Source organism: Thunnus albacares, chromosome 15 (genome assembly GCF_914725855.1).
Source record: "Thunnus albacares chromosome 15, fThuAlb1.1, whole genome shotgun sequence".
Taxonomy (NCBI): Eukaryota; Metazoa; Chordata; class Actinopteri; order Scombriformes; family Scombridae; genus Thunnus; species Thunnus albacares.
Window position 1 is genome coordinate 17,721,391 of NC_058120.1, and position 27,816 is coordinate 17,749,206.

Here is a 27,816-nt window from a genome sequence, read left to right on the forward strand (position 1 = left end):
AGTGCATGCTGATGTCCCAAACACAGCACACACTTATCATGCCCATCTTCCAAAGGCATGGGAACTCCACAACCCACACAAGAGTGTCCCTGGTGGCTTGCCATACTTGAGATATTGCTACTACCATTCTTAATCAGGGGGCAGGGACCTGCAGTAACCCAGAAACTCCACTGACCTCCCTGTTTACCACCAGCCCTGTGGGAGTACTTTAAATAAACTTTGTGGACTTTTTTTGGCATGTCAACTGGTGCTCTGTGAGCTGCACACTTGCATTCAGATGTTCTGTCAAAGGGGAGAAAGAGGGGAGACGCCTGCTATCAGCCAACCCAGTCTTCACTCAACACGGTCTACCACGGAGCGCATTAGCTGGCGACTGCAAGCAATACTCTTCAGGGGCACACTGCCATCTAACTACCCCAGATTTATTTGCACCGGAAGCAGAGAGATGCCAGCTCGACTGGGATGTCAAGCTTTCCCACCCACTGTTAGCCAACTTAAACAGTCTGCACTCAGCATGGGTCCCACCAAGCGCGTTAGCCCACAAAACCACAAGCAATACACTGGCATAGGGAATCACAGCCACACATACTGCACCTTGACTCAGATGGAGATCAAAGAATCAGATTACATGCCAGCACAGGTGCTTTATAGGTTAACCGTAGGGCGTGACCAGGCAAGCTGGTGTGATTTAAAGAAATATCCATGTACCTTGACAGGAGGGGGATCATTCCCTGTACATATGAAATATATAACGAAGTGGAGAGATAGTCTTGATACCATAGAGAATTGAGAATTACTGGGTTAGTGACTTACCGTTCGTTGTTGTTCTCTTATCTCTTTTTTCCCTCACTCACTGACTGACTACTTTTGTGGGTCACTTATCCATTAAGCATTTGCAAATGGCCAGAAGATGTTGGGATATTGTCCCGCCCACAACTCAACAAAATATGATTGGCTAAGACAACTGTCAAAATCAAATTCATGGCCACATTGCCTTTAATTACACAGGCATTCTTTACAGCTACTGATAGTCCTGGCAGGGGGGAGTCGCTGATTCACCCAGATACAATCGGAAGAAAAATTGTAATCGGTCCATTTCCCATTCCGTTATATTAACCCACTGTTTGCCAGGTCATATTAGTCCAAGTTTATAACAATGATCTATAGATTATTGCTATTATTTCAGTGAATAAAAATAATGATTAATGATCAGGAGTACAAAAATTCTGTCAATATTTTCTCTTAGGCCTTCACTGAATACCTTGAAGGCCCAGAAGGTTCCCCTCTGCTAGTCAGTTTCAAGTCAAGTCAAATCAGTTTTATTCATATAGCACCAAATCACAACAGAAGTTATCTCAGGGCACTTTTCACATAGATGCAGGTCTACTCTTTAATTTACAGAGACCCAACATTCCCCCACGAGCAAGCATTTGGCAACAGTGGCAAGGAAAAACTCCCCTTTAACGGGAAGAAACCTCCAGCAGAACTGGGGTCTAGGTGGGCAGCCATCTGACTTGACCGGTTGGGTTGAGAGAGAAAGAAGGAAGAGGAGAGAGAGAGACACAGATAAGCCCAACAACAATAATAATAATAAAATACAATAATAACAGTAACAACAAAAATTACAAGAGAAATATTAAAGCTGCAAGCAGCATTGGTTGGGACCTCGCACTCTGGCCCGTTGGGATCAGATGATTTTGCTTCATAAAAATGAGGGATACTTCTTACAAGTGTGGTGTGCTTTTATTTTGAAAGTTTGATTGAAATGTGTACTGTCAGGTGTGTAGAGACAATAAGTAACTGTAGCTGGACACAGAAAAATACTCACATATTTGAATGGAGAGTGTGAGTGAACTCACACCTTTTTGATCATTTACTGCTTCCACATAGTTTTAGATACAAACTTCATTTGAGCTTTAAATGAGTCACAAGACTTTGACCTACAAATCTTGAATTTACATGTTTTTTCTATCTTTTATTAGGGCCTGAGCCCCAAAGGGGCGAAGAACCTATTGTATTTCATGTGTTTGTTTCTTTCTTCTTCTTCTTCTTCTTCTTCTTCTTCTTCTTCTTCTTCTTCTCATTCTTTCTTTATTATTACGCCACTTCAACCCTTAATTTGACCCCCTAAACATGATCAAAAACTCACCAAATTTGGCACACACATCAGGTCTGGTGAAATATTTGATAAAATGTAAAAATTAAACCCCAAAGTGCCAAAATGTGCTCTATAGCGCCACCTATGTATCTAATATGGCTGCCATGGCCCGTAGGAATGTCGCAGAGAGATCGAACCAAAACTCAATTATTCATCTCATCAAGACCTACAAATCATATGCTAACACCCCTGACCTAAATCCAACAGGAAGTCCGCAATATGCCCATCAAAGTATGACTTTGTGCCAATTTTGGATCCCCAAGAAATGCTATCTCCTTCTAGGGCATTAATGGTATCGGCTTCAAACTTTAATACATGACTTATCACACTGTGCCGAACAAAAGTTATTAACGGTTTAGATTTTGTAAACCCCGAAAATTGGAGTGCCACATCACACCTTACAATGTAAACCAATGGGGAGGCAATCTCTGGGCATGGACTTTGTGCCAAACTGGGGCATCTGACGTCTAAACTATAAGTCAGACCACTTTCAAACCTGTATCAATGGATTCGCGACGAAAATTCCTACTAAAATATGATTGTTAATGTAAGATTTGGCCAAAGTCATGGGATTTATGAGGATATTTCACAAGAAGAGTACTCTGAAATCCTTCTCTCCAGCTGAGAGGGAGAGAGAGAGAATGGGATGGGGGGGATGGGTAAAGTAAGGCCTGTCAGCCCAGGTCTGAAGACATCTATATGCTGGTGACAGAAGCCCTTGGACTGCGCCACACTCCAGTTACTTAGTACACATCTGACAGCAGTGTTCAATCCTTACTTTTTTTTCAAGGAGTACATGTGCTCCCGAATGAAAAAAATTAGGAGCACACATATAACTTTAGGAGCACACTGAAAAATGTTCAAGTAACAGTTTCTTAAAGAAAACAATTCATTACATACATATTTACAAGTTATCACATACATATTTAAACTCTTTGTGTGTGTGTGTGTGTGTGTGTGTGTGTGTGTGTGTGTGTGTGTGTGTGTGTGTGTGTGTGTGTGTGTGTGTGTAAATCACAATTTATGTTGTTTTTAGGGGTGCTCGATTATGGCAAAAATCATAATCACAATTCTTGTTCAATATTGAGATCACCATTATTTAACACAATTACTTTTTGACTCATTTTTGCCAATTGCTGATGTTCATATATGCACATATTTTTTCCCACTTGGCTGAGGAGACTATTACACATGCAATCATATCTCATATATGAGGGAAGCACTCAGGAAGACTGGAGTTCCAGAGTACAACTTTAAAACTTTAATGGACCTGCCAAGAGGGTGGAGCAGCAGTTTTGTTTTGTAGTTTATTAGACAGACAGGAATAATGTGTAGGATTTAATCATTGGTTCACAATCCGAAGCGGAGGGTGGCAGTAATGCACCTAATATGCTGGTTGCCAAACGCTGTTATAAACCAAACAGAGTGGTACATCCTGTCAGCCGAGGGATTTCCTATCAGTGCAGCTGAACACAGCAGCTCCTCTACGGACTGTTTCACCCTGATGGTCCCGGTGTTTGTTCCGCAGGTTTCCCTTCACTCAGCTGGCCGACAGACCCGCTGCTTCTTCCCACTTTAACCTGAATAACAAACCGGGGCACCATGGTCTGGTTGTATCCAAACAGAGCTGAGAGGCTAGCGGAAGCTAACCGGTCATGCTTCTCTCCAGTCATGCTGCGGCCAAAGCTCCGCTAGCCTCCCAGCTAAGGTTAGCCCCGGCTCTCCAGGTGGATCCAACTGGAGCACCGAGCCCCGGTTAGTTATTCAGGTTAAAGTGGGAAGAAGCAGCGGGCCTGTCGGGCAGCTGAGTGAAGTGGAGCCTGCGGAGGAAACACCAGGACCGTCGGTGTGAAACAGTCCGCGGACTGAGCTGTGTCCAGCTGCACAGATAGGGAACACTGTCTGAAAACAGCCTGGGTCTGAACACATCTACATGCGAGTGACAGAAGCCCTTTGATTGCGCCATGCAGCGACGTACGCAAGGGTGCGAGGGCCCAATCATTGCTGTTTGCAGCTTTAATTATAATAACAGCAGGCATGGGCACCAAGCAGGACCACAGCAGCATGGGATATGCAGCCACAGTTCGTGGAAGCCAATGATCCATAACCAGCTGGTCCGCGACCATGATCCATCAAAACCAGGCTATGAAAAAGTTGAAAAAGGCAGTGAAAAAGCTCTAACCCCACAGTACACTAACCTGCTCAGCATCAAACAACAGACTAAGTTAGTGACTAACTGGTGAACATATGTAACATTTAGCAGCTTGCAGAGTCTTATGTAGCAAAAGGTATTTTTTTCATAATGGAAAAAAAGCCAACCATGATGGCTTTAATTTGGCTCCTTATGTTTAATTCCGCTAATTATATGTGCTGCAATGCCATTTTGATAAGCAATGCCATTCCAATACCTTGTAATACCATTGTCCCATATTTTGAATTATTAAGATGATTCTGTTATTTGTATGAAGTAATTAGCAACATTTACATTTCATTTGTCATATTTATTATCTGGAAAAAGGCACTCACTACATTAAATGTGATCTTTTCATGAAATGTACACAACAAATAGTCACTTAACTTGTCACAGGTCATGGTCATGGAAAGGTTAATGCTATTACTGTCAGATAAACAGGTTACAAGTACAACCAATTTGTGTCTAATTCATCTTTTTAGAAATGCATGCAATGCGTGTCAGTATTACATTTAATGATTCTGCAAAATCTAAAGTAGACTTTGGGCAGTAGTATCAGTACCTGTTTGTAAATACAAATGAAGTGTGGTTTCAAACGTTTCATCCAGTAAAACCCAAAGAACTACAGGAATACACATTTCAGTGTGAGGATAGACTGCATTTAGGAAAAGAAATACAAAAACGTAACATATTTAGTTCATATTTTACAGTTGAATGGAAAATACAGCTCAAGTGTTTAGCTGATATAAAAATGCATAAACACAGATGCAAACATGCTTGGTGAGTACAAAATCAATAGCAACACATTCATTAATTAAAAACGAATTGAAGAAGTCTCAGTGATACCAGTGATAAGGTGAACATCATACAAAATAAAAAGTTCAGAACTAAAGTGTTTTCAATAATGCTGACAATCTCGTGGCCAAACGTGTGTCTGTCAGGTGGTTTCCAGTGCTGTGTTGATTCGTGGTTCAGAAACTGTTGGCAATCATTACTGATGTATATGTTTTTTCTCAAAGTATGACTGAAAGAAGCACATTTCATTAGAAACATTAATGCAGCTGTAACAAGCTTTCAAGTTAGTTTATGTCAATTGCTACGGTTGTGTTTTATAACCATGCACGATCAATGAGAATAATTTGTGGGTTTTTTTGTTTTTGTTTTTTTTCTGCCGAGCTCTTAGTATATAGTAGCTATACCCCAAGGGTAAATTTTCAAAGCCACATACAATGTAGGAATAATTGTACAAGTCAGCTAGGTAAATGCTTGTATTGTCTATTGATCCAGTAGAAACACAACCTCCCAACCTCCATTCATTGAACATTGAAGTCCTTTTGTAGCAGTCTGCTGTGCTAAAAATAGCCACCACAGTATGAGATGACAAAGCGCAGATCGATAATGTTTCTGAAGATGGATGACATGAATCTAGCTCTCTGGAAGTCCTGCCCACATTGTTAAAAAATAAGATTCAACATTACCAGACAGCCGTTTCTCAAATGTCTCATACAGTAAGAGCCGTGAAAGCTGAAAGACAACAGTGCTGACAAGATAGTTCATGTAGAAGTTCTCAAGTAGCCCAGCCAAAATGAGGTATTTTAACGACAGCCTTTTATGTCTCTTCTGTTTTGTTCATTTTTGGCAATACATTTTCTTCCCATGGCTATGGCACGATGACTGAGTTTCCTGGGAGCAGTTCCAAACTGAGCATAGGAAACAGAAAGGCACAAATCTTGACATCTCAAAGGGTCATGCACTCTCGTTCTGACTCTGTCTGAGTATCTCACTCTGTTTCTCTCTGTCTGTGGCTGAGGTGTTCATCCATTAAATATCTAGTCATTCTCGCTATCTTTGGCCTGTGTTGGTATGAACCCATTCAACTTGGCACGCTCCATAGTGTACTGTGACAGGTTTGCCAGACTGGTGTTGCCCTCTTTCCTTTCTCTGTTTTCCTCATCTGGATCCCCATCTTCTTCACCTTCTTCCGTCCTCTCCTCACCCAGCATGGTGCTGCCATTGTTTATGCCTACACTTGCCCGTCGAATATCTTCAGGAATGTTCCTCCGCAGCTCACGGCTCTTATTGCGTCTGGCCAGCTTGGTGAGGGATCCAAAGCGCAGGTTGAAGAGATTCTCCTCTGACGAAGACGCCGTCTGCTGTGTTTGCTCACTCCCCTGATGGTCATACAGCTCACAGGCGCCCTTCAGCCTCAGGTTGTTCAGCTTGGTGTCGATGCTCTCCTGGGAAGAAGTCTTGAAGCGGCCAGCATCCAAGCTGGCGAACATGGCCCTCTTCTCTGGAGACAGCATGTCCAGGGAGTGAGCTCGCTGCTCCAGGCCCAGCTGACGGCGCTCCATGCTGCGGATGGTGGCAGCCCGCTGGAGCTTGTCATGGATCTCGACACTCAGGCGCCGCCGTGTTTCACGGAACTCTGCTCGTACGTTTGCCTTCCACTCAGCTGCATGAGCTTTAAACTCCCCAACCTGTGACGATGGTGCAATAAGGAAAGAATGAGGAAAGGATATGGGATACAATCTGCAGCAGCAAGATATTATCATTGTTGTAATCATTGTCCCAATCACCTCCTTGTTGTGCCAGTGTAGGCACAGTTTTTGGTTATGTGACATTAGAGATTTGTGCTTTCCATTGTCCAATTTATTATATTAGATTCAAGGGGTTCCAAAACATACACTTATAAGTTTTTTTCTCACTGGTTTGAAACGGGGAAGGGCTCAGCTGGAAAGAAGTGATGTGCTTCTGTGCATCAGTCAGTGCTGATCAACATTTTAATCAAAATGTGATGGCAGTTGCGGAGCTGTTTGTTTACGTAGCCAGCACTGTCAATCAAATGTGATTAAACCACACCCACACAGTCCTTTAAACTCTGTATAAATAATAACTAAGGATTTTTTTTTTTCCTCCAAACTTTGGCTTAGATTGTTTCTTATTTGGTCATGAATATTTCATGTTATATAGAAATTGAAAATAGAGGTGTTTAGGGTCTTTCATATATATGAGGCTGTATCTGACACTTGTGTTGAACTTGCTTTGAGAAAGACAAGTGTGGTCGAAACATTGGTTATACAATAAAATAATTGGAGTGCGGTTGTCTTCTCTTCAATACAAGGTCACCATAGTAACTTTTACCTATAAATGATTGTTCTGGAGGGATCTGTTTGAAAAAACTATTTGAAACTACACAATAGGGATCAGTCTACAAAAACGTTTCAACAACTACCATTTAATAGTGCTAAAAATGGTATTATTGGTGCTACAGTGAGCCCCTTTACATTGTTATTCACTCTAGAGAATCAATAACGAATCTTCTCATCGGGACTTATTAAACAGCTACCCATTGAACACCTCAGGCAATAGCAGCCTGTTACAGAGCCTTCTAACAAGGTCCAGAAAAGGCAGCAGCTGAGTGACCTTTTATTTTCTGCCACTGTAATGTAATAGTGAGCTGTGTAATCAAATGAACCCCACCTCCTCTTTGGTCTTTTTAGACAGCACTCGAAGCCAGTCTCCAATCATGCTAAGGACGGCGGCAAAGTACGCCAAACCCACTAAGATCCAGAACCATACCAGCGGCTTGTACCACTTCATGTAGGTGATTCTGCGGTTTCCACCTAGAGGTGAAAGAAAAGTGTCAGAATGTTCAAAAAACAGGCATTATGGACAGAGAAGGCAGACGAAAAATGTATTTCAGGTGAATTCTACAAAACAGTCCATTCCTTTGCATTAATCTAACCTGCCACATAGTCTCCTATTCCCACTGTGGTTAGAGTGATCACAACAAAGTAGATGGCCTCCAGTGTGGTCCAGCCCTCGGTGCGTTTGAAGATGACAGCAGGGATGGTGACGAAGATGATGCAGCCAGCCAGGATGAACAGGATGGTGGACGTTACCCTGATTTTAGTCTGACTGATCTGCTTGTGTTTTTGCTGAGAAAAAAAACAAAATAGAGGAAGCCATGAGAGCTAATTCAGGTAAATAAATTTAAAAAAAAAAAATATATATATATATATATATATATATACACATATATATACGTATATATACGTATATATATATATATATATATATATATATTTTACTATACTGATTACTGATTTGGTTGAAATTCCCACAGATAAAGGGCCAAAAAAGAAGCATTGGGAGTTTATTTACAGTTAACTGGAATGTGAAAAAAAACCAACAAAACGCTTCAACACACACGCACACAAACAGATAAAAATACATTTGTAATGACATCTCACCCTGAATATCCTCTCAACTCTCAAGATGCTTTTCACAAAGATGGTTCCCAGCTGGTCCCCAATCCCCGCCAACAAGAAACCAAAAAGAGGGATGCCAAATATGGCATAAAGGATGCAAAAGATTTTCCCGCCCTCTGTGCTCGGAGCAATGTTTCCATAACCTGTCAATACAAGGAAAGCGCAAGGACGAGGAGAGGAGAGACATGAGGGTAAGTTAGTAAATTTTTGTTCTAAAAACATTCTGAGAATGTTACATGAAATGTTCTAATAATGTTTTCAGCGGAAAGTTTTCTTTTGGTTCCCAGAACATTCTCAGATAATGTTCCCTAGAAACATCCTTAAAATGTTTATTGATAACATTGTTAAACATTATTCCCAAACATTCCTTAAAATATTTTCAGCGGGAAGTTTTTTTTTTGGTTCTCAGAATGTTCTAGCCTAATGTTCTCTAAAAAATATCCTAAAAATGTTTGGTGACAACCTTCTTAAAATGTTTAGTGATAACATGGTTGGAACATTATGCCCTAACATTTTCAAAACATTTTCTGAATGTTGTAGTGAGAATGTTCTTCTTTTGTTATCATATTACATTGTGGGAATGTTTTATAAAAGACCATTCTAAAATGTGTTACCTCAACAATGTCCTCCAAACATCCTCAGAAGAACAGTAAAAATGTTATGTCATTTAACCTTATAGGAACATTATTTGAAATGATAAACATCCTTAAAATGTTCTTTGAACATTACATTAAAACATTTTCTTTAAAACATTATTAGAGCTTGTAGGTAACAGTAGCCAATGTTGTGGGAATGTTTCCTTTTAGCTGGAGAGGTGGGGTACTAAGAGTAAGATGAGACGCAGAAGAAGACAATTAAGACTTTCTTATGCAACATAATCAATTGAAGCCCTTATGTAATACCTCTTAGTTACTGCAGCAGGAGTCTTAGGTAAATAAAGCTCCTAGAGAGATGTTAATTAGGTTCCCCCTTGGACAAAATTACATTAATTATGGTCCTACAGTGACAGAGATACAATGAAGAATCCGGTGAGACAGGAGACAAAGCATATACTGTACTCAAGTCCTCCAATGTCAAACTGTTGTGACAAGAATATTGACATGACATGAATTCTGTCTGTAACATGTTTACTGTCATTCTGATTTTCTGATTTTAACATCAAAAATTGTTTTATCTTTAACATTTTCCTTAGATTTTGTGTGTTTGTGTGTGTGTGTCTGTCTAGAAATTACAATTTTCATCTGTTTATAGCTGTTAAGTTATTTGAAGCTGGATGTCTCAGTTAGAGGTAAAAAAAAATAATTCCCTATCTGACCAGGGAAATAAAAGAAGCCACTGAAAGGATGCTCAGCAGCATATTAGTAAATGACATAGTTAATAAAATTTTTGGACTACACACCATAACAGCAGGTCAGGGACACTGTGTTTTTCGTGCCATTTAAATGAAGAAACACGTAGCTAATAGAGAAGGTATACAAATTTTAATGGATCAACTTGTATGTTAAAATGACAGCTCCTAAATACAACAAAAGGACATAAGGAAAAATACCTTTTACTAAATAATATCCTATGCAAACAGTCTCACTTGATCAAAACTTCCACTCTCCCAAGGCAGACAATTTGATCATAAATTGTCATAACATGTTTGTCTTTTGAAAGCAAGACAAAGGGAAAAGGGGAAAGAAGAGACTATGTGAAACCACATCATCTATGTCAGCAGCGTTTGCTTATGATGTTGCTCTTCACAGGTTGTTAAATCCCACAGTGCTTGGGCTTTGCATCATTAGCGCCACCTCATGCAGGCAAAAGGATTTGTAAAATTCACCTAAGGGCAGCAATAAGGGAGGAGGATTTACACAGATTTGTAATGTGAAAATACACTTTCCCAACCGAAAGAACAAATCCCATTTACAATGCTTCTTAGAAAATTAATTAGTGCCTATTAATCTTGTATTTAGATGCTGATAATGTTGTTCAGTCGACCATACTGCTCATCACCAAAGCTAGGCTATAATATCCTTAAATTTACAAAATTCTGCAATAGTGACAATGTGATATTTATTTCCCTCTCAACACATTAAATCCACAGCTAAGAGATATCATAGATTTGATATCTGGATGTTGTCAACATTTATTCTGAAACCAAAAAAAAGTGAAATCTGATACAGCACATAGAAGTCAATGAATGGCAGCTGTAGATTTAACAGGCATAAGAGGATAAAAGATGATTAATTACCAATAGTTGTGATGACCGTTCCAGCAAAGAAGAAGGCACTGCCCCAGTCCCAGTAACTGGAGTTGTAGGATGTGTCTCCAATGGGACTCACCCCTGCACTCACAGCATCTATGGCATGCTGGAAAGAGGAAAATGTATTAATCATAATTATGATAATTTATTTCCTCGTGGAGCAGGTGCTTGTAAGTGCTTGAATCTGAGATATCCAGCTTGAAGCAACATAAAAGGCAAAGCGTGTAAATGTGAAATAATGGAGAAACATTATTGGACAGAAAGAAAACAGGCACACAAAAACATGTAGAAGCACCTGACTTACATTTAGTCTGTTAATTTCTCACAAACACTCAGGGTTACTATTGCATGCCAGGTCGGCTGATCGCAACACAACAAACACACGTGACTGCTTTGATTTCACTACACATGGCATGAAGAGAGTGAGCACATTAACCCACCTCCTGCTACTGTTTATGTGCACGTTTCTATACAGGTGTCTATTATGTGTGTTTGTTTTTGCTTGCGTGGGTCACCCATGCTACTGATTGTGTAACACTCATGAGGTAACTGAGGATATATTGAGTGTGACTAATTCAACATCATCCAGGAAGGTCACTACCTGATAAAAGAGAATGAGAAAGGAGAAGAAAGAGTGTTGGGAAGGTCCTGAAAGGGGGGAGGGGGATATAAATTAGATGGAGAACTGAATTACCCACACATATCATAAAGCTGTATGAACACAGGAATTAGAGCCAAGTGGATGGGAATTACAATCAATTCAATATTATTGTATAGTTCAGTGAAATTGTACCATCATAATGTGTTATCATTTTACAAAATACTGTTATCTTTCATTAAATTAATGATTTCAAGCACAGTGTAATTAAAAACTAATAAAATAAACACTTAATTAAACATTTTATCATTTTATTATTTTAACATTTTGCATAAGGGCAGTGTTAGCAATGTTTTTTGGCTTGTGGGGTAATTTTCTCCTGTATGAAAAAAAACTGGATGTAGAACAACTCATGTTGAGTGTTGCTTGACTAAAAGTATTCTGCAGTATTAGGGTGGTCACCGATTTATCATGCACATAAAAAAAATCAAGCATTACAATGTCAACATATCCTGTAGATATAATTTACATTAACATCTAGAACATGATCTGTTTAAATAATTCTGTGTCTGCCTCTTCACGTGAAGCTGTTTCTGCACTCAGCATTCTTACCTAATTTGCATATTTTTACAGTTCATGCTGACTAAATCTGCATAGACTTTCACACACAGCACAAAGACCTTTATCTCTCTTTTCGTCAGTGTCAGCCTTTTTCTTTAGTTCCTCAGCCTTTCTTTATCCCCAGGTTATCTATAGTGTCTGGAAAACATTAAGAAGCCACAATGTTCTGCATTTACTGCATCATTATTGTCATTGATCTCCCTCTGTGCGCCATTATGTAGCCATGAAAAGTTAATTTACTATCTGGCTTTCCTTCTAAAATTCTGGGTTTAGGGGCATGTTATGAGAACCATGTATTCTCTTATCACTGTGGAAATGTGTAGTTTGAATTTTGCCTCTGGGCTCAAATAAAAATCTTTTTCTCCCGACATCAGATTTGTACCTTTGTTAAGAAATAGCTTCAGTACATTTACCAACATTTCTGGCACAGCATATTCATTCAGAGCAACCCCCAGTCTATCCAAGCAAGCTGTTAGTGAGGTGCTTGTCCATATTATAAAATATGTATCAACTCTCGTGACACACATTTCAAAGCAGACAGAGTGAAGGACCTCCTCTATGCACCGCCACACATCACTGCACATGCCTACTCATAATCTCGCATGTGAGTACCTCAGCTCCATCAGTGCAACCCCCCCTAATGAGACTGATTTTTGTATTCTAAAATTAGCCAATTACAACAATGCTATTACATAGGTTTTGGCAGACACAACTACTTTATAGGGGCAATATCAAACCGGTAATTATATAATAAACCCCAAATAGCCTAATTCTGGAGTCAGGGAGAGCTATAAATAGCCTCACAGTGTATCTGAATACTTAATGAGGAGGTCTATTTTTGTCTCCCGCCTTTTTCACAGCCAAGTTCACGCTTTTTTATGTGGAAAATCCTCCTTGTCCACATGTACTTTGGAGGCATGCGGATGGTGGCTTTGATATGTGTTGCAGCATGGTAATTAGGGACGACACTGTTTTTTTTCACACATGCTCTATTCCATTTTGACTGCATAAAAGACTCAGAGCACAGACATTCTTGAAGATGCACAAGTGATTGTGATGGGCTGTTAGCTAATGTGTGGTTTCATATTCTACACTGTGGGATCATTAGAGAGTAAATAAACTGACTGCAGATCTTTATCCCCTCAGTGTGTCTCTCTACCCCACAGCAGGTGACCGCAGTGATCCAGCCAGCATGGTGCCTCACTCACACTCTCCTTCACCCACCTTTGCTGTGAGCCATGGTATGTAGCCAAGCACTCTCCTCTGCAGCACTTTCACCGTAACTAATATCTATAGCTTTACCCTGACCACCTTTGAGGGATTAAAGCTGCACAAATCACTGCCAAGCACTTGGGTCCTTCACCGATAAGGCTGGTTTGAATTTATCAGCACCCTTTATGAAGTGAGCACTGAGCAGGAGCAAGTCACAGTATAAGTTGATGTTATACAGTGACAAGAGATGCCACTAAAAGAATTAAAAAAATATTCTATTGTATTAATTTGGAACAAATATGAAAAAATATAAAAAAATGACTGAATGATTCCATAAGGCCAACACATAGATGAGAAATTTGAAGACACAAGGGTGTATAAAAAATTTAAGTACATTTTTTTTCTTTCTTTCATTAGATTTTAATAGTATTTTCATCAGTTTGTGCACATTACGTAGACACCTGAGGAACTGAGTCTTGTCTGGAACATGTTATTGCAGCATTTTAATAAAGAGATCAACATTTAATAGTACATATATATATAGACACCATCGGTTGCATGTCCTAATGTAGTGCTACTGCAGGTAGCTTAGTGTTTATAAATGTTTATTTGTAGGTAAGTGACTCATCAATAAATGAGGCTTGACTGGTATCAATAACAGCACGGCTTCACAATGTGCCAAAGCGTGAGTCATCCCTACGGCACTAGGAAAGGCAATTAGGTCTGCTATCTTTGTGGGCGCACAGCGGGTAGGTGGACTGCACAAATACTGAAGAAAACACGAGGAGGTCAACAGACGTGTGTGGACTCACACTCACACACATTAAGTCAACACATGCTGTGGAGCAAACCTTTACAAGTGCACACTCTTCATAGTCTATTAAAATTCACAGTCTCTTTCCATCTCAGGCGTGCGCAGACTGTACACGCACTTGCTAAGGTTGCCATTTTTCTGTCAACTCCTCCGCAAAACAGTTTGTCAACAGTGAGTCATCACTGCTGTGTCGCCACAGAGGATCTTGGGCTGATTGACAGCCTTGACACAGCACGGACAGGCCGATAACAGAACCTGTTAGAAGACCAGACAGACTTTTTGATGGAGTACTTGTGAAGCAGCGTGTCCTGAAGGCCATTTCTTAAGACAGCACAAAAAAAATGTGTTATTTGCCAGTGTGAGCTTCAAACTGGCTTGGTATTTGTGGTTTTTGCCATGCTTAGGGTTGAAGTACCACCATAACTCAGTCAAACGCCTGAAAAATGAATATTATTCCTTCTGTTTAAAAGAAATAGTTCAACATTAATTTGCTTGTTCTTGCCGAGACTAAGCTGAACATATGACGCTACAGCCGGCAGTCGTTAGCTTAACTTCACTGGAAACGGGGAAACAGCTAGCCTGACTTTGTCCAAAGTAACAAAATCCACCCTCAACTCATCTAAAGCTCACTAATTAACATTTTATATCTTGTTTGTTTAGTTAGAACAGAAACAAAAATGTTATTACACAAGCTATGGTTTTATACAGGGTTAAATCACTGCTCCCAACCAAGAAAAAGCACATAACCTCCTGTAAAACCACAACTTATTGTTTTTGCATGTCTGTTTTTGTATAGATTAAACAAGTGAGATATGGTATTACATCTTAATTATTGAGCATTAGAGGTCCTGGTAGGCAGATTATTATTATTATTATTATTATTATTATTATTATTATTATTATTATTATTACCTTTGGACCTTTGGCTGGTTGTTTCCCCCTGTTTCCAGTCTTTATGCTAAGCCAAGCTAACCCACTGTTGGCTGTAGCTTCATATTTAATGTAGGCTACAAACAATGAGAGTGGTACTGATCTTCTCATTTCATCTTTCAAACTGTTCCTTTAATACATTCAATTTGTTAGATGTAACATTGTGAAATGAGTTCAAGCAAATTTTATACAAGCAAATCAGTTCCTGGTGAGACATACTGTCATATTTCTCTCCTGTGTCCCAGTCTGATCATTTGTCCAGGAGACAGTCTTTTCTATGATTCAGCCGCTGCTGCTTCGAGCGGTGGGTCTGTGATTGCTGGCCTGTGCAATGAATAATTGATTCCCTCCGGACCCCAAGCACACCATCCCAAAGGTTTTTATTTTCACACTTCTTCTTAGGAAATACTCTCATTGATTTTTATAAACTCATGATAGCGCTTTTGTGGCTCAAAGGTTGAACACTGCAAGGGAAGTAGAAGGAGAAGAAAGGATGCTTCTCTGAGGAAGAATAAAGGAACAGAGGGGGGCGTGGAGTAGAGGAGAGAGAGGCAGATAGACAGTCCAGTATTCACTGGAGCAGTGTTGAAGATGCTAACATCAAATGAAGCCATTCTAGCGGAAAGTGGAACATACCAAATACCATGAGGTTGGTTCTCTCTCTCTTTGGGGTTATTTAACATTTAACAGAATCAGAGGTGGTCCATAGTGGCACTAACACGAATCTTGTCTCTACTTCTCTCTGACTAAATGAGAAAAACATGGAAAGCAATTTTTTAAAAAAAGGTTCACTTTGCTATCTTAATGATTAGGTCAGATGCTATGATTTTGCCTCAAATATAAACTATTCTTTGACATCAGTTACTGCATTTTCATATGCTTTCTGTGAAATACTATTTATTATGTACTCCTGAAAAATATACTCGACTTTTGCCACATGGTCCTTTGGTATTACAATCCCTTTCTGAACATCTTCTGTATAATCAGTCTATAGGAGTATTTGACAGAGCTTAGTCCAACTATTTCCTATCATCACACCCCCTCACAAATCAAACTTTCCACTCAGCCAACTGCACACTGACACATCTCAAATCATTTTCCAATCCTGCTTCCAGTTGTACATGCCAGCTTGATGTAGTGACCTTAAATCTTGACCCATAATTCTGGCTTTGATATCACAGAGCAGCGTGAAGCATCACCATACTCTGTGTGATAAAGTGGCTGACACTGTAAAATGATATTGTAAAATGTGCAGTTTAATCATGATGGGACTGATTTTTTTTTCTGTTCTGCTTGTTATCTGGTCCAATACATACAGCATATCCTGTTTAAGACATGCTATGTTGGTAAAATGTGGAAAATTGAAGAGATAGCATGCTTTAGGTCCACTTCAATCAACCTCCATGTCATGGTTTAAGGGTTGTCAGTCATGTTTTTTAGCAACCCTTGTGCCCAAGTTCATATTTAAGATGTGATTTATTTTTACAGTTTCCATCTGTCTTTTAATGGCCAGAAAGACGTTGATGGAGTCTCATGTAGATCATTGGTTAGTACTAGAGGGTCACTCTGTTCATAAAAAATTTCCTGGATCTTTAAAAACCAGAAGAATTACTGAATTTAGCTAAAATGGAAAATACATCACACTTTCATATCAGAAAATTGATATTTGGCTATGAGAAGACTTGACTTCAAACATTTCTTACAGCTAAAACAGCAATGCTGTTATGGCCTTAAGCTAGTTTCCTTATTCAGAATGTGTGGGTGTAAAGCCTCACTCTGGAATTTCATACTGTACTTCCAATACATTCACTGTTGACAGTATTAGGCATTCAACTTAGTTATTCAATCAATCTATTTTTTAAATAAACCTTATATTGTCAGTAACTTAAGAAGATATTACTGTGCTTCCTGCTAGAGGATGGACCTGCTCTGAGTCTAATCATGACATTTACCCGTCAACTATCAACCAACCAGGGGGCAGAGTCTGGGAGTGTAGCTTCTGATGGTTGCTATAGTCCATTTTTGACTCATCAACCCCGCAGGAAGAAACCTAATGAAATTGCTATTAAAATGCCTATGAATTAACATTATTATGCTGTGATAACACTCTTTCAAAGAAGAACTTGTGACTGGGTTAAATGTAACCCTTAAAACTGGATTTAGTACGAGCACAGAGTGTTCTTGGATGACGAATCCAACCCACCCACTGGCATACACATAAGTGCAGCTAAATAGAGTAGCACAGTAATAACAATCCATAGTCCTGGAGGCTGACAATCGGTTGTAAAATTTGCAACAGAGACTAGAATTTGTTGTTTGATAAAAATTAAAGCAACTGGTACAGACACTCCTCTGTAATAAACTGAACCACACTGTCTAAAAAGATGCTGCTTGAGTGTCTGACTCTGCAGCAACAATAAAAAACCTGCTCCAACTTAAGCGTTAAGAACAATTACTGTAATTATGATACCTGAAGCCATAAATACAAATGTATGAGAAGTTGTCAACAAATAACCAATGCAAATTATGTGAGCATGAGAGTTCATCCTTTACCTTAGGAGCAGTACAAGTGACAAAATAGTCTCAACTCAAAGGTTCATTTAGCTTTTTCTGAGCTTTCAACTGCATCCTATTATCATCATTAATGAATGGTACTGGCACAGGTGTCATCACATATTGATATCCATATATCACATGGCTGAAGTTTCATCATGTGATGAAACCAGAACTAGCTCCAAGGCATTATTGATAGCGAGATAGCGTTGGCAGGATAATGTTACATATTTTATTATCCTTTTGCAGAGTCAAGTACTGGAGGTTAGAGGAGAAGGAAGAGGGCGAGAAAGAGGGCGAGTTAGTGGTTCTGCTGCAGGCAGGGCCAGGCGAGGGAGGAGAGCAAACACCGGCACCATGGAAGCAGGGCAAGAGGCTGGAAACCCTCCAAAGGGACCGAAGCGACTGAGTTTTGTGACGTTATTTATACAATTATTTTACCATATTCCTACCCGTTCTGCACGATATTAAAAATGCCAGTACAACACAAAGTGGTATTTACACAGCAGTTCTGTGCTTTACATTACTGTAGTCTGTATAGTTTGAGGTGTTATCAGTGCAATGTGAGTCAGTAGCCCCTTTTACACAACCTGTTCAAGGCGGGAATACTGCGCCTGTAATCCGCCTCGCTGTTCTGTTTAGCCCGTATTCAGACCAAAATCAGGCGGCGCAGCGCACAGCTGTAGGGTTGAAGAGGTGTGTGGGTGTGTCTGTGCTTTAGAAGCTAACTGCTGTGAAACAATCAGAAAATAACGTTTATCGATCTGGTTCACCAGCTTCCCCACTAACGTTACTAGCGCTCCCTCTCTTCATTCACCCTCTAGCTCACTCGACCACAGCTGCTCTCTCTCTCTTTCTCTCGTCTTTTTAAAATGAGTTGGGAAGCCGACAGAAAAGTCTAACTTTACTTTTAACGTTATCAAACGAAGAGAAATGTCCTCCCCTTGGATCCTCTTTACGGCTATAATGCCGGTTCACTGTATAAAAGAGGCTACTGAAAACATCAGCAACACTACTGAATGATTATATAAATACTATATAGGAACAGTATCAAGCAGCAATATTTTGACTTTTTTTAAAAATTATGTTATTGTTGTAGACATGTTTGGGAACAGTGGACAGCCTACAATCCATATTCTGCACAACCATTACCATATTTCCAACATATCATGAAACTTGTAACCTATAAAGCCTTACCTGTGTTTTTCCTGTGTTTTATTTTTTCAGAAACTTCTTGAAAAGATGACCTTGGAGGAGCACAGGAAGCTCACCAGTGAACTGCTTCAGAGGCAGCCAGCGTTCATTTTTGATGCCTTCATGATGCATCAGTGCAGGCATGGTGTCCCACCATTTGCTGGAGTGCCAGGGGTACCATGGTGTACTTGTAGTAACTGTACAGACATGCCTACGGACCGGGAGAGGAAATGCTATGGCCAGTACCCTTCAGATTGTGTAATAATAATACCGCACTTCTCCCAGTTCTGTCTTGAAAATGCTTTTTATGCATTCACAGGCGGTACTGGGAGGACATTTTGGTATTTGGCCAAACCAGGAAGCCTGGGGATGACAACCGGGAGTACCGTTATGCTGCCTATAGACATTTCATCTATTGACAGCATGGCTCTTTAGGCTGTGTTTGGAGGATCAGTGACAAGTTCCCTGGTCTTCCAAAGACATCACACTGGTTTCACACCTGGCCTCTGAGTTTCTTTCCAGGTCCTCTGGAACGTCCACACAGTATCTCAGGTACTCACACACCTGCCTGTTCATCATCAAGGCATCAAATCATCTCATATTTATTTGTTACATTGCTGATATTTTATTTATTTTATACTTGTTCTATACATTTTCTATATTTATATACTTTCTGGATAATTATTAAACTTTTTGTTTATATATATTCACATTTGTTCAACTTAAATGTGCAAGTTTACCAAATAATAGATATTCATCAGATGTGCTGTGATAATTGCAATGATAAACATATTAATATATACTTATACAATGACAGTATTTCCCTGCAGTCAGTATATTGTCATTACCACTTCCACCATTAATTTATATTGTCATTATTTATATTTGGAAAGCAACATAAAACAGTAGTGAAGTTGGAATACCACTGATCCTCAGAACAGGGCAATGTAGTACATGTTATGGATTAATTTACATTGCCACTTCAGGTTATGTTAACTGTAATTCACTAGTTTGAACCACAAAATAAAAATATAAAAACACTAAGAATAATGACATTTGTAATAAAAACATGTTTTATTTAACAGAAACATTTTTGGACATCCCTTTCAATCTGGACAATATAAGGATAACATAAACATGCAGCTTTTACTGTTCAAACACAAACATATTGACAGCTTATTCTGTGTTCTTCAGAGTTGATTCTGATAAAGACAGAACAATCTCTCAAATCATTAGTCTGTTTGAACACTAAAAGCAGTGTGATTAAACTTATCCGATCACCTTCCAGCAGTCAAATTGCTGCACATATAATAGCTGACAAGGGTCAGACCGATACCACACCAAAGGTATTCAATTTACTGCTCTGGATGAAGATGCTCTCATGGCAGGAACAACACCCATGATTCACTGGCACTGCTGTTCCTCATCTGCTCCAGGAGTTGTCTGTAGAGCAGCAGCTGCATGGAAAACTGCTTCTGTGGAAGACAGTACCATTACACACAGAGATAATTTACTATTTCATACATTTTATACAGTTGTACATGTGAAAATAGTCCTTTTAATCAAGAGTAAGACTTACAGGGTAAGTTAATATGCTACATAGGCAAACAAATGTGTATCACTTACCTAGACCTCTCCTGACTTGGCCTGCAATACTTCTGTTATGGCGGGTGTGAATGTCACAGACATGGTGACTAATGCCAACCCATAGTGCCTGAGAAAAATAAAACAGCACAAATGAATGAACTTACTATTATAAATCATCTATCTATCTATCTATCTATCTATCTATCTATCTATCTATCTATCTATCTATCTATCTATCTATCTATCTATCTATCTATCTATCTATCAAATATGCTCACTAGAAACTGTTCAACCTTATTCCATGCAGATTTTCATCCCAACAACAGACTAGATCAGATTATTTAATACACTTTCAGTCAGAGACAAGTAGCTATTCAGTGAAATCAATTTTTGTTGTCTTTGGTTGTAATGAAAACCAACGTACTCCCAGCCATCAATGGCACATGGTGAAATACCCCTGACCTATTACACAGTCACTTTAGGATGAAGATAAAGGCAATACCATGCATCGATGCTACAGGACCTCTCTCATAGCTGGAGAAACAACAGCAACATCAAGAAAATAAGTGCTACATGACACAGTCACAAACCCTTGTAATACATTATGTTATGTCCTAAGATGCTGGGAGCCTCGGCTGGCCTGGATAAACATACCAAAATAAATAACAGAAAAATTTCACTTCTGACTGATAAATGTAAAATTAAAACTCTGGTAGCAATTACATGTTTTTCAACATTGAAACAGGGAAAACGTTACTTGTGTTGGACTATAAGCTAACTTTGCCCCCCAATGTGTACATGTGCTCCTAAATGACAAATTAGGAGCAAACAATGAAATCATGGAGCACTGTGAAAAATATAAATATATATTCACAGGCAGCATTAACTCGGTGATGAGCAGACTTCTCCTCAGTTAATCTTTCACACTAACTCATTACTCTGACTTACTGTCTTTAGCACATCACCAGCGCTAAATATCTTAGTTATCAATCAATGTGTTGTCTTACTGCCACAGAAAATGAATAAATCGTTGGGTTATTAGCACGACTTTGCCTCCCTGTTGTCTCTTATCAGACCACCAGCTCCGTGAGAGGCACAAACTGAGGCTAAAGTGCGCTAAAATTTAACATTACGTGGTGGCGTTTCTTTTCAGGGAAAATAATGTGCTGCTAATAAACATTGTACATCATCTAGGTTTTGAACCATTACCAGCGGGGCAAAATAAATATACATTACACTCTTACCTGTCCAGCAGTAAACAGGAAACTTCTGCGTCAGTCTGCAAACATTTCTCTCATCACGGATTTCCATCTGGGTTTATCCTCGTTTTATGCCGTTGCTTGTCCCGATTTCGTTTAGCTTCTTCATGTTTTCGTTTCTTTGATGACGACAATTCACGCTCCTGTGATTTTCTAAATAACTATGATCCTCCGTTTATCAGATTTTGGTTTCAAAAACTTCTCACAATACAAAATGTTTTGTCCGTTCCTCTTCTTCGTTTTAAAACCAGTGCATTTCCGGTAGTCGCCCACTGAATCTAAAACGCGTAAGGCCCTCACTGGAGCCAGTGTTAGGTTTGTCCGTTCTGCGCTACTGTAAAAACATGGCGATGCAACATGGCGGCCACTGTGGAGGGGGACCCGCTCCCATGTAGATATAAAGGGCTTATTTCTAAGGTAACGAAAACACAACAATTATTATTTTCAGCTGATTAGACACTAATTAATATATACTTATAAATAATCTATTAATTTTTTTTACCAAGTCTGTTCTTTTAGATGTTACTAAAGACTACACACTGGACCTTTAAAAAGCAAGTAAGTGGACCTTTAAGTTGATACTAGTTTGTCATAATTACAAATACCGTGAAATCTAAACTTTTCCAAATGAGTCAACTAAAAAGCCTTTTTTTTAACAAAGCATTCAAATTGATTGTTATTTAGCCATTAAAATCAAAATTATATATGATGTTACATAACTAGTTTTACTGTATATGCATGCAAGCAAGAATTTATTCTGTAAAATACTGCAGCAGTTTTCTTTTTTTTTTCCGTTGATGGAAACTGGGATTAAAGGCCTCATTTGCTGAAGGACAATCTGGCCATGAAAGGATGCAACATCCATGCTTTTCAAGAACATGTGACTAGCTAATGAAACCAGAATTAATTACCTTGAGACCTCTAATTACCCCTGATAGCAATCGCCATCTATAAAACCGCTGCTATAAAGGTCAGTCCGCTGACTGTCTTCTTTTTATCTACCAATCAAAGTGGATTTTCATTTCATCTCATTTTTCTTATCTTCTTATCCTACATATAAACTAATATGTTGGTGATGAATTGATTCAACATGTGTAAACAAACACAATACACTATACAATATTTCTGTGGCTATCTGAGCTCAAGGGAGAAAACAAGGAACGGACTATTAAACATGAATCTAAATCTAAAATCTAAAACTCAAGTTCAAAGGACTCACCTTGATGAGTGCCTCCAGCTCATCAGGAGTAACACAGGGGTGTCTCTCCAAGAAGGAAGCCTTCTCCAGAGTGATGCTGGTCTTCTGGTTGCTCTCGAACGGCTGCTCCATGGCCTGAAATGCCAGACCTCCACAAACGAGGTAGAGAACAACCACTACGAACACCGCCAGCACCGTCTTCCACTTCATCACAGAGTGGAGCGCTGCAGCAGAGCCGTCGTAGCTGGCGTCCATGCTGGCCACCACGCTGGCAGAGCGAGATGAGATGGACAGGCGTGGCAGCGGACAGTGACCGTTGGCCTTCGGGTCACAACCCATGGGGTTCTGCATGGTTGCCACACTGGCCTGGACTAGACTTGACTTCACCATGCCAGACTGGGCCTTTTTGGGAGGGACCAAGTTGGTCTGGACCGCCACTAGGAAAGAGAATGAGAGGAAACTGGATTAACATATGTGTTGTTTACCAAGACAGCGACAGCAATACTGTATCTTATGAAAATAATTCTGATGAATTGTTTGGCAAATAAAAATGGGCAGACAGTTCTAATAGTTGGCTGAAGGCCCTGAATCTGTTACAGACAGGATATGAAAAATGTGAAGACAGATTGAGTTATGAGAACAAATGATCTGAGATGATGTTTTGTAGGCAGTCTTTAAGGATTTATAGGGGAGTGTGAGATGATTACACAGGGTATCTTGGACATTTCCAGTGTTGTGTTTACAGTTCTTATTCTTCTGTAGTGTCTGTTCTTTCTAATGGTCTGTGATAACCAGTCTGTTGCAATAGCTAAAACTTAAATTTATGCATTGAATTTGTTTAATTGCAATATTGTCTCCCAATTTAAAGCCCCCTTCCACTCAAAAATTAGATTTCTTCTTGTTACTTCACTTGGATGTTTTGCCTTCACTGTGCAGAATGATGTACAGTTTGACACTAGAAGGGGAAAGCAAGAAATATACACAAATCTTATATAAATATTGTATTTTATTCCCATGCATGCTGCTCACAGTAATCTCAGTCCGCAGCTCTTCGAACAGTGGTATCCCCCTATCCCCTCCCAGAAAAAAAAAATCAAATATCGATATCAAAAATATTTGCATATTCATAGATTCTGGATTTGTCGATAAGGGAGGATGAGGAAATGTCATTTTAAAGATTATAACAAGGTAACTTAACTTTTTTTAAGAGGAAAAACCATGTTTGACATAAATTATTATAATAAGAAGAGTATTTTTCTATGTCTTACAACTTGCCTGGAGGGGATCTTTAAGCTTTGTCTATCACTTAAACGTCAAACTACAAACTGCTCAATACACACTTAAATAAAACCTCATTACAGCAATTGGAAACCTATAGTCATCTGCATGAAGCAAGTGATTTTCTTCTCTTACGCTAATAAAGGGCTCTTCACAAAGCCAACATCCAAAGCTATCAGTAAAAAACATCGTCTATCTGGCCTGCAGCTGTGCCAAAGGTGGGCCACAGCGAGACTCTCCATTGCTTATCATACTGGGAATTTGTTTAGAGCTCTACAAATAAAAGCCATTAGTCCTCTGAAGTGGAGCCTCAAAAGTCCACAACTACTGCCTTAATCACTAATGCAGGAAACCCTGTAGCCAGTTGAAGGCTGTCATTAAATTAATGCATGAATTAAAAGGGAAAAACATCCTGAATTAGGTGCATTATTTAAATTATTGTCTGAAGATTATATCCACAAAGCAAAACAAGAAAGGCATTAGTAATATTTAGCCACACACACATTCCACACCACTTGCAACTAAGCCCTTACAGTATTGCTATGTGGAGGTACAAATTGTGTTATCGTCTTTGCTGGGAGATAGAAATCAATTCTTCTAATACACTATAAGAGTAGATAAGTGACACTTTCAGTCAATGGATTCTGGATGGGTTTTATGATCAATTCATGTGTGCTGGGGCAGGTCATCCAAGTGGCAAAGAAGCACCTTGGGGGAAGGCAAATTTAGATTACCTTAATGTATATAAAGCATCGTATAAGCTATTTAGGGCTCCGGCCTTCACCCCTGACGCCCCCGCATCTCTCCGTCAAGAGAGCATGGAGTGCCTCTGAGCCATAGGCAGCACCTGGTATCTACAGTGATGCAACTCTCAGAGGTAGAGGAATAAGACATGGATTTGTTTGAGGGATTTTTTTGTTTAATGGGATAGGATCACTTATGTGATATGCTAAACAGAATGTAAGCACTCACACACACTAACACACGCCCCACCTTCATGAGTCAAGGACATCCAGGAATTGTCTTATTCACTGTTCCATCAGCTATGAATCTTGTTAGTTAATCCCTGTATCACGAGTGACTCAATAACACTAAAGTGATGTCAGAAGCTTCAGGAAGGTGCAAAACTGCCACTTTCAATTTACAGTATCTGCCTTTAAGGGCGGTGGCTGGCTATTTTTAGAACATGAGATGAATTAGAGTATTAAGATTGAAGGGTGAAGCAGCAGAAAGACTATGACCCTATATCAATATCCTGCATGTATTTGGTGCAGTCATTATGATGGAACATCTACTGATTAACAGCAAACTGGGCCAAGTCCATAACTAGTCTTAGTAAGGCATTAATTGCTTTACATCTCATCTTATGAGTGAGTGAAATTGAATAAATCAGCTGTGTGCAGCGGGGCAGAGGCAGCTACACTGTAGGGCAGGTCAGAAAGCTGTTTATCACTTATTTATTTACTTGTATCAATTTATATGATTAAAAAAAAAATTATAAGTAAAAGAACATATGACTGTGATTGATATTTTAAACCACAAAGGCAAAACCAAAACTCTGATGAACATAACTAGGATTCAGATTTTTGAAACTGTGTGACATTAATCTAAAATCAAACCACTGGAGCTGCTTCATATTGATTTTTGCCAATTAAATTAGGCCTGAGTGGAGCAGTGTTTTTTTTTATCTAATATTATCTGATACTCTCTCTCAACCCTCAATCTCTGCTTCCAGAATCACTGGCCAAAGCAGAGGAAATGCTCACCGGAGACTCATGTCCATAAAGGAGACGTCCCTCAATTCAGCCACAGAAAATGGTGTGGATGATGATGATTTTCATTACCATTATGAAATGTTGCATTCACACTGTTTACATGTGGGACACTTGAAATCTTCACTTTGTCAACATTCATTGTGTCAGCTGCTTATTATGGAGAAACGCTTGATATAAAGGCATAATTTACCCTCTGATGAACAAAATTCAAAACTAGTAAACATGAAGGCAAATTTTAGGTTGGCTCAGGTTATTCCCTATGGCACTAGACAGGTTGCAGGCGTTTAACTCACCAGCTGAGCCTCACAATACAGCGTCAAGCTAGCCTGAATAACGAGTGCAGGCCTACGACTTCCGGCAATTGAAATCGTAAATAGTAGTCTTTCACTCTATTTACCTCAAAACAAAAGTAGAACAGTTCATTTTATTAAAAAATAAAAAATAAACAAAACACATTCACAACTAAGGAGCAACATTGCCTGTAAGATGTATATTTGGCATTACCAGTCATGATTCATAATATATATAATAATAACGCATGTTGATAGTTATAGTTAGAAATGATGACCTCATGCATAGAATTCCATGCCTCTGGTGCACACATGACCTTTTATTTTTATTTCGACCGCTTTTCCGGTCTCATGCCGGTTATTTCTGTAAGCTTGACGCAGCAGAAGCTCCGCTCTCCGCAGCGCTGCCCCCCTGTTGAGCACACTGGGAATAAAGAAATACCCCCAGCCGCTTTGTCTTGCATTAATTGTCGTTTTTGCATAACAGAAATACACAAACGGAAAGTGAATTGAACACAATCATGAATTAGAAATTGTGTAAAACTGTTCAGGCCGGTAAACACCCTGATGCGATTTATTGTCTCTCATATATCTCCAAGACATGTTGAGATTAAGCTACAATTCAAATGACACATATTTAAAGTTATCACACAATAGGAAAGCAGTATTTACCGACCTTGTTCTGGGTCCCAGTTAACTTGTTTCCTCTGGTTTTCTAGTGGGAATTTCATCTCTATTTTTGTTCTTAATCAAAACGCTGTGAAATTGATTCAATGCGATAGTAAAAAATGCAGAAAAATAGTTAGATCACGAGGAATTATTTTCCCACATCTTCGGCAAATCATCTTTTCGTGGATGTGGGTGTAAATACGGAGGAATAAACGCATCGCAAAACCGCATTGTCTGCCTCTGCTGCCCCCCCTCCTTTTTTTCTCCACCTCGCTCGGACGCGTGATGCTCGTCTGACTGAGATACTTGTGAGACCTTTCACTGAGCTGTCGCACCGCTCGATGGACCAAACCACATTACATCTCACACTAAAACACACACACACACCAGTGGTCCGGTCCATAAACATAGTCGGAGTGTGTCCAAACAAGCAACTTTACGCACGCGTTAAACCGGCAGCCAGAACAACGGGGGAGGATGCTCTCCTCCCTTTCATTCCAAAAGCGCGCTACTCCACCTGCCATTTACTATAAATAGCTGAATGAAACTTGCTTCGAGCTTTGCATCAGCTACAATTTCACCAATTTTATCTAATACGTTTATAAAATACTCACTCTTGTGTGTTTAATTCTCCAAAATAGGATTATCTTCTCATCATTTGGCAACCGGCGGCTGAGCACATGGCGCAGGGCGGCAAGTCAGAGCTGTACGCCAAATCAGAGGCAGACTTAAACCATTACATCATTCACATGTATGAGAAACAGTGCATTATTTATGAACTTCTATTGCTACAGACAAGTCACTCCTTGCACTCCTGTCAGGCCCCTTATACTGACAGATGATGAAGATGATTATTATAGGGAACAATTTTCAAACAGGACAAGTTGTTTTCAGAAAATATTAAGAAGACTACAGAATAAGCCTGAAGGCTTGTGGGTGTGTGTAACTCAAAACATTGCACATTTGT

The 27,816-nt window shown here is 39.4% G+C and overlaps 1 protein-coding gene and 1 long non-coding RNA gene across 3 annotated transcripts; one reads left to right on the top strand and one right to left on the bottom strand.

Moving 5' to 3' along the window:
• Positions 1–4,667: 4,667 nt before the first annotated feature.
• On the bottom strand, positions 4,668–27,093 carry kcnk10b (potassium channel, subfamily K, member 10b). Of its 2 annotated transcripts, XM_044375546.1 has the most exons (7): positions 26,857–27,093; positions 22,859–23,274; positions 10,860–10,977; positions 8,606–8,766; positions 8,098–8,290; positions 7,833–7,975; positions 4,668–6,829 (listed from the first exon to the last, which is right to left on the bottom strand). In XM_044375546.1, the coding sequence occupies exons 1-7, from the start codon at positions 26,909–26,911 to the stop codon at positions 6,179–6,181; spliced, it is 1,737 nt and encodes a 578-aa protein (XP_044231481.1). In that variant the 5' UTR covers positions 26,912–27,093; the 3' UTR covers positions 4,668–6,178. The 2 variants fall into 2 exon arrangements, with proteins under 2 accessions (XP_044231481.1, XP_044231480.1); XM_044375545.1 differs by lacking the exon at positions 26,857–27,093 and having other exon boundaries at positions 22,859–23,565.
• LOC122998619 lies at positions 8,738–19,434 on the top strand. The gene is made up of 3 exons (XR_006407455.1): positions 8,738–8,814; positions 13,237–13,331; positions 18,827–19,434. It is a non-coding gene; the product is annotated as an uncharacterized LOC122998619 (long non-coding RNA).
• Positions 27,094–27,816: the final 723 nt, after the last annotated feature.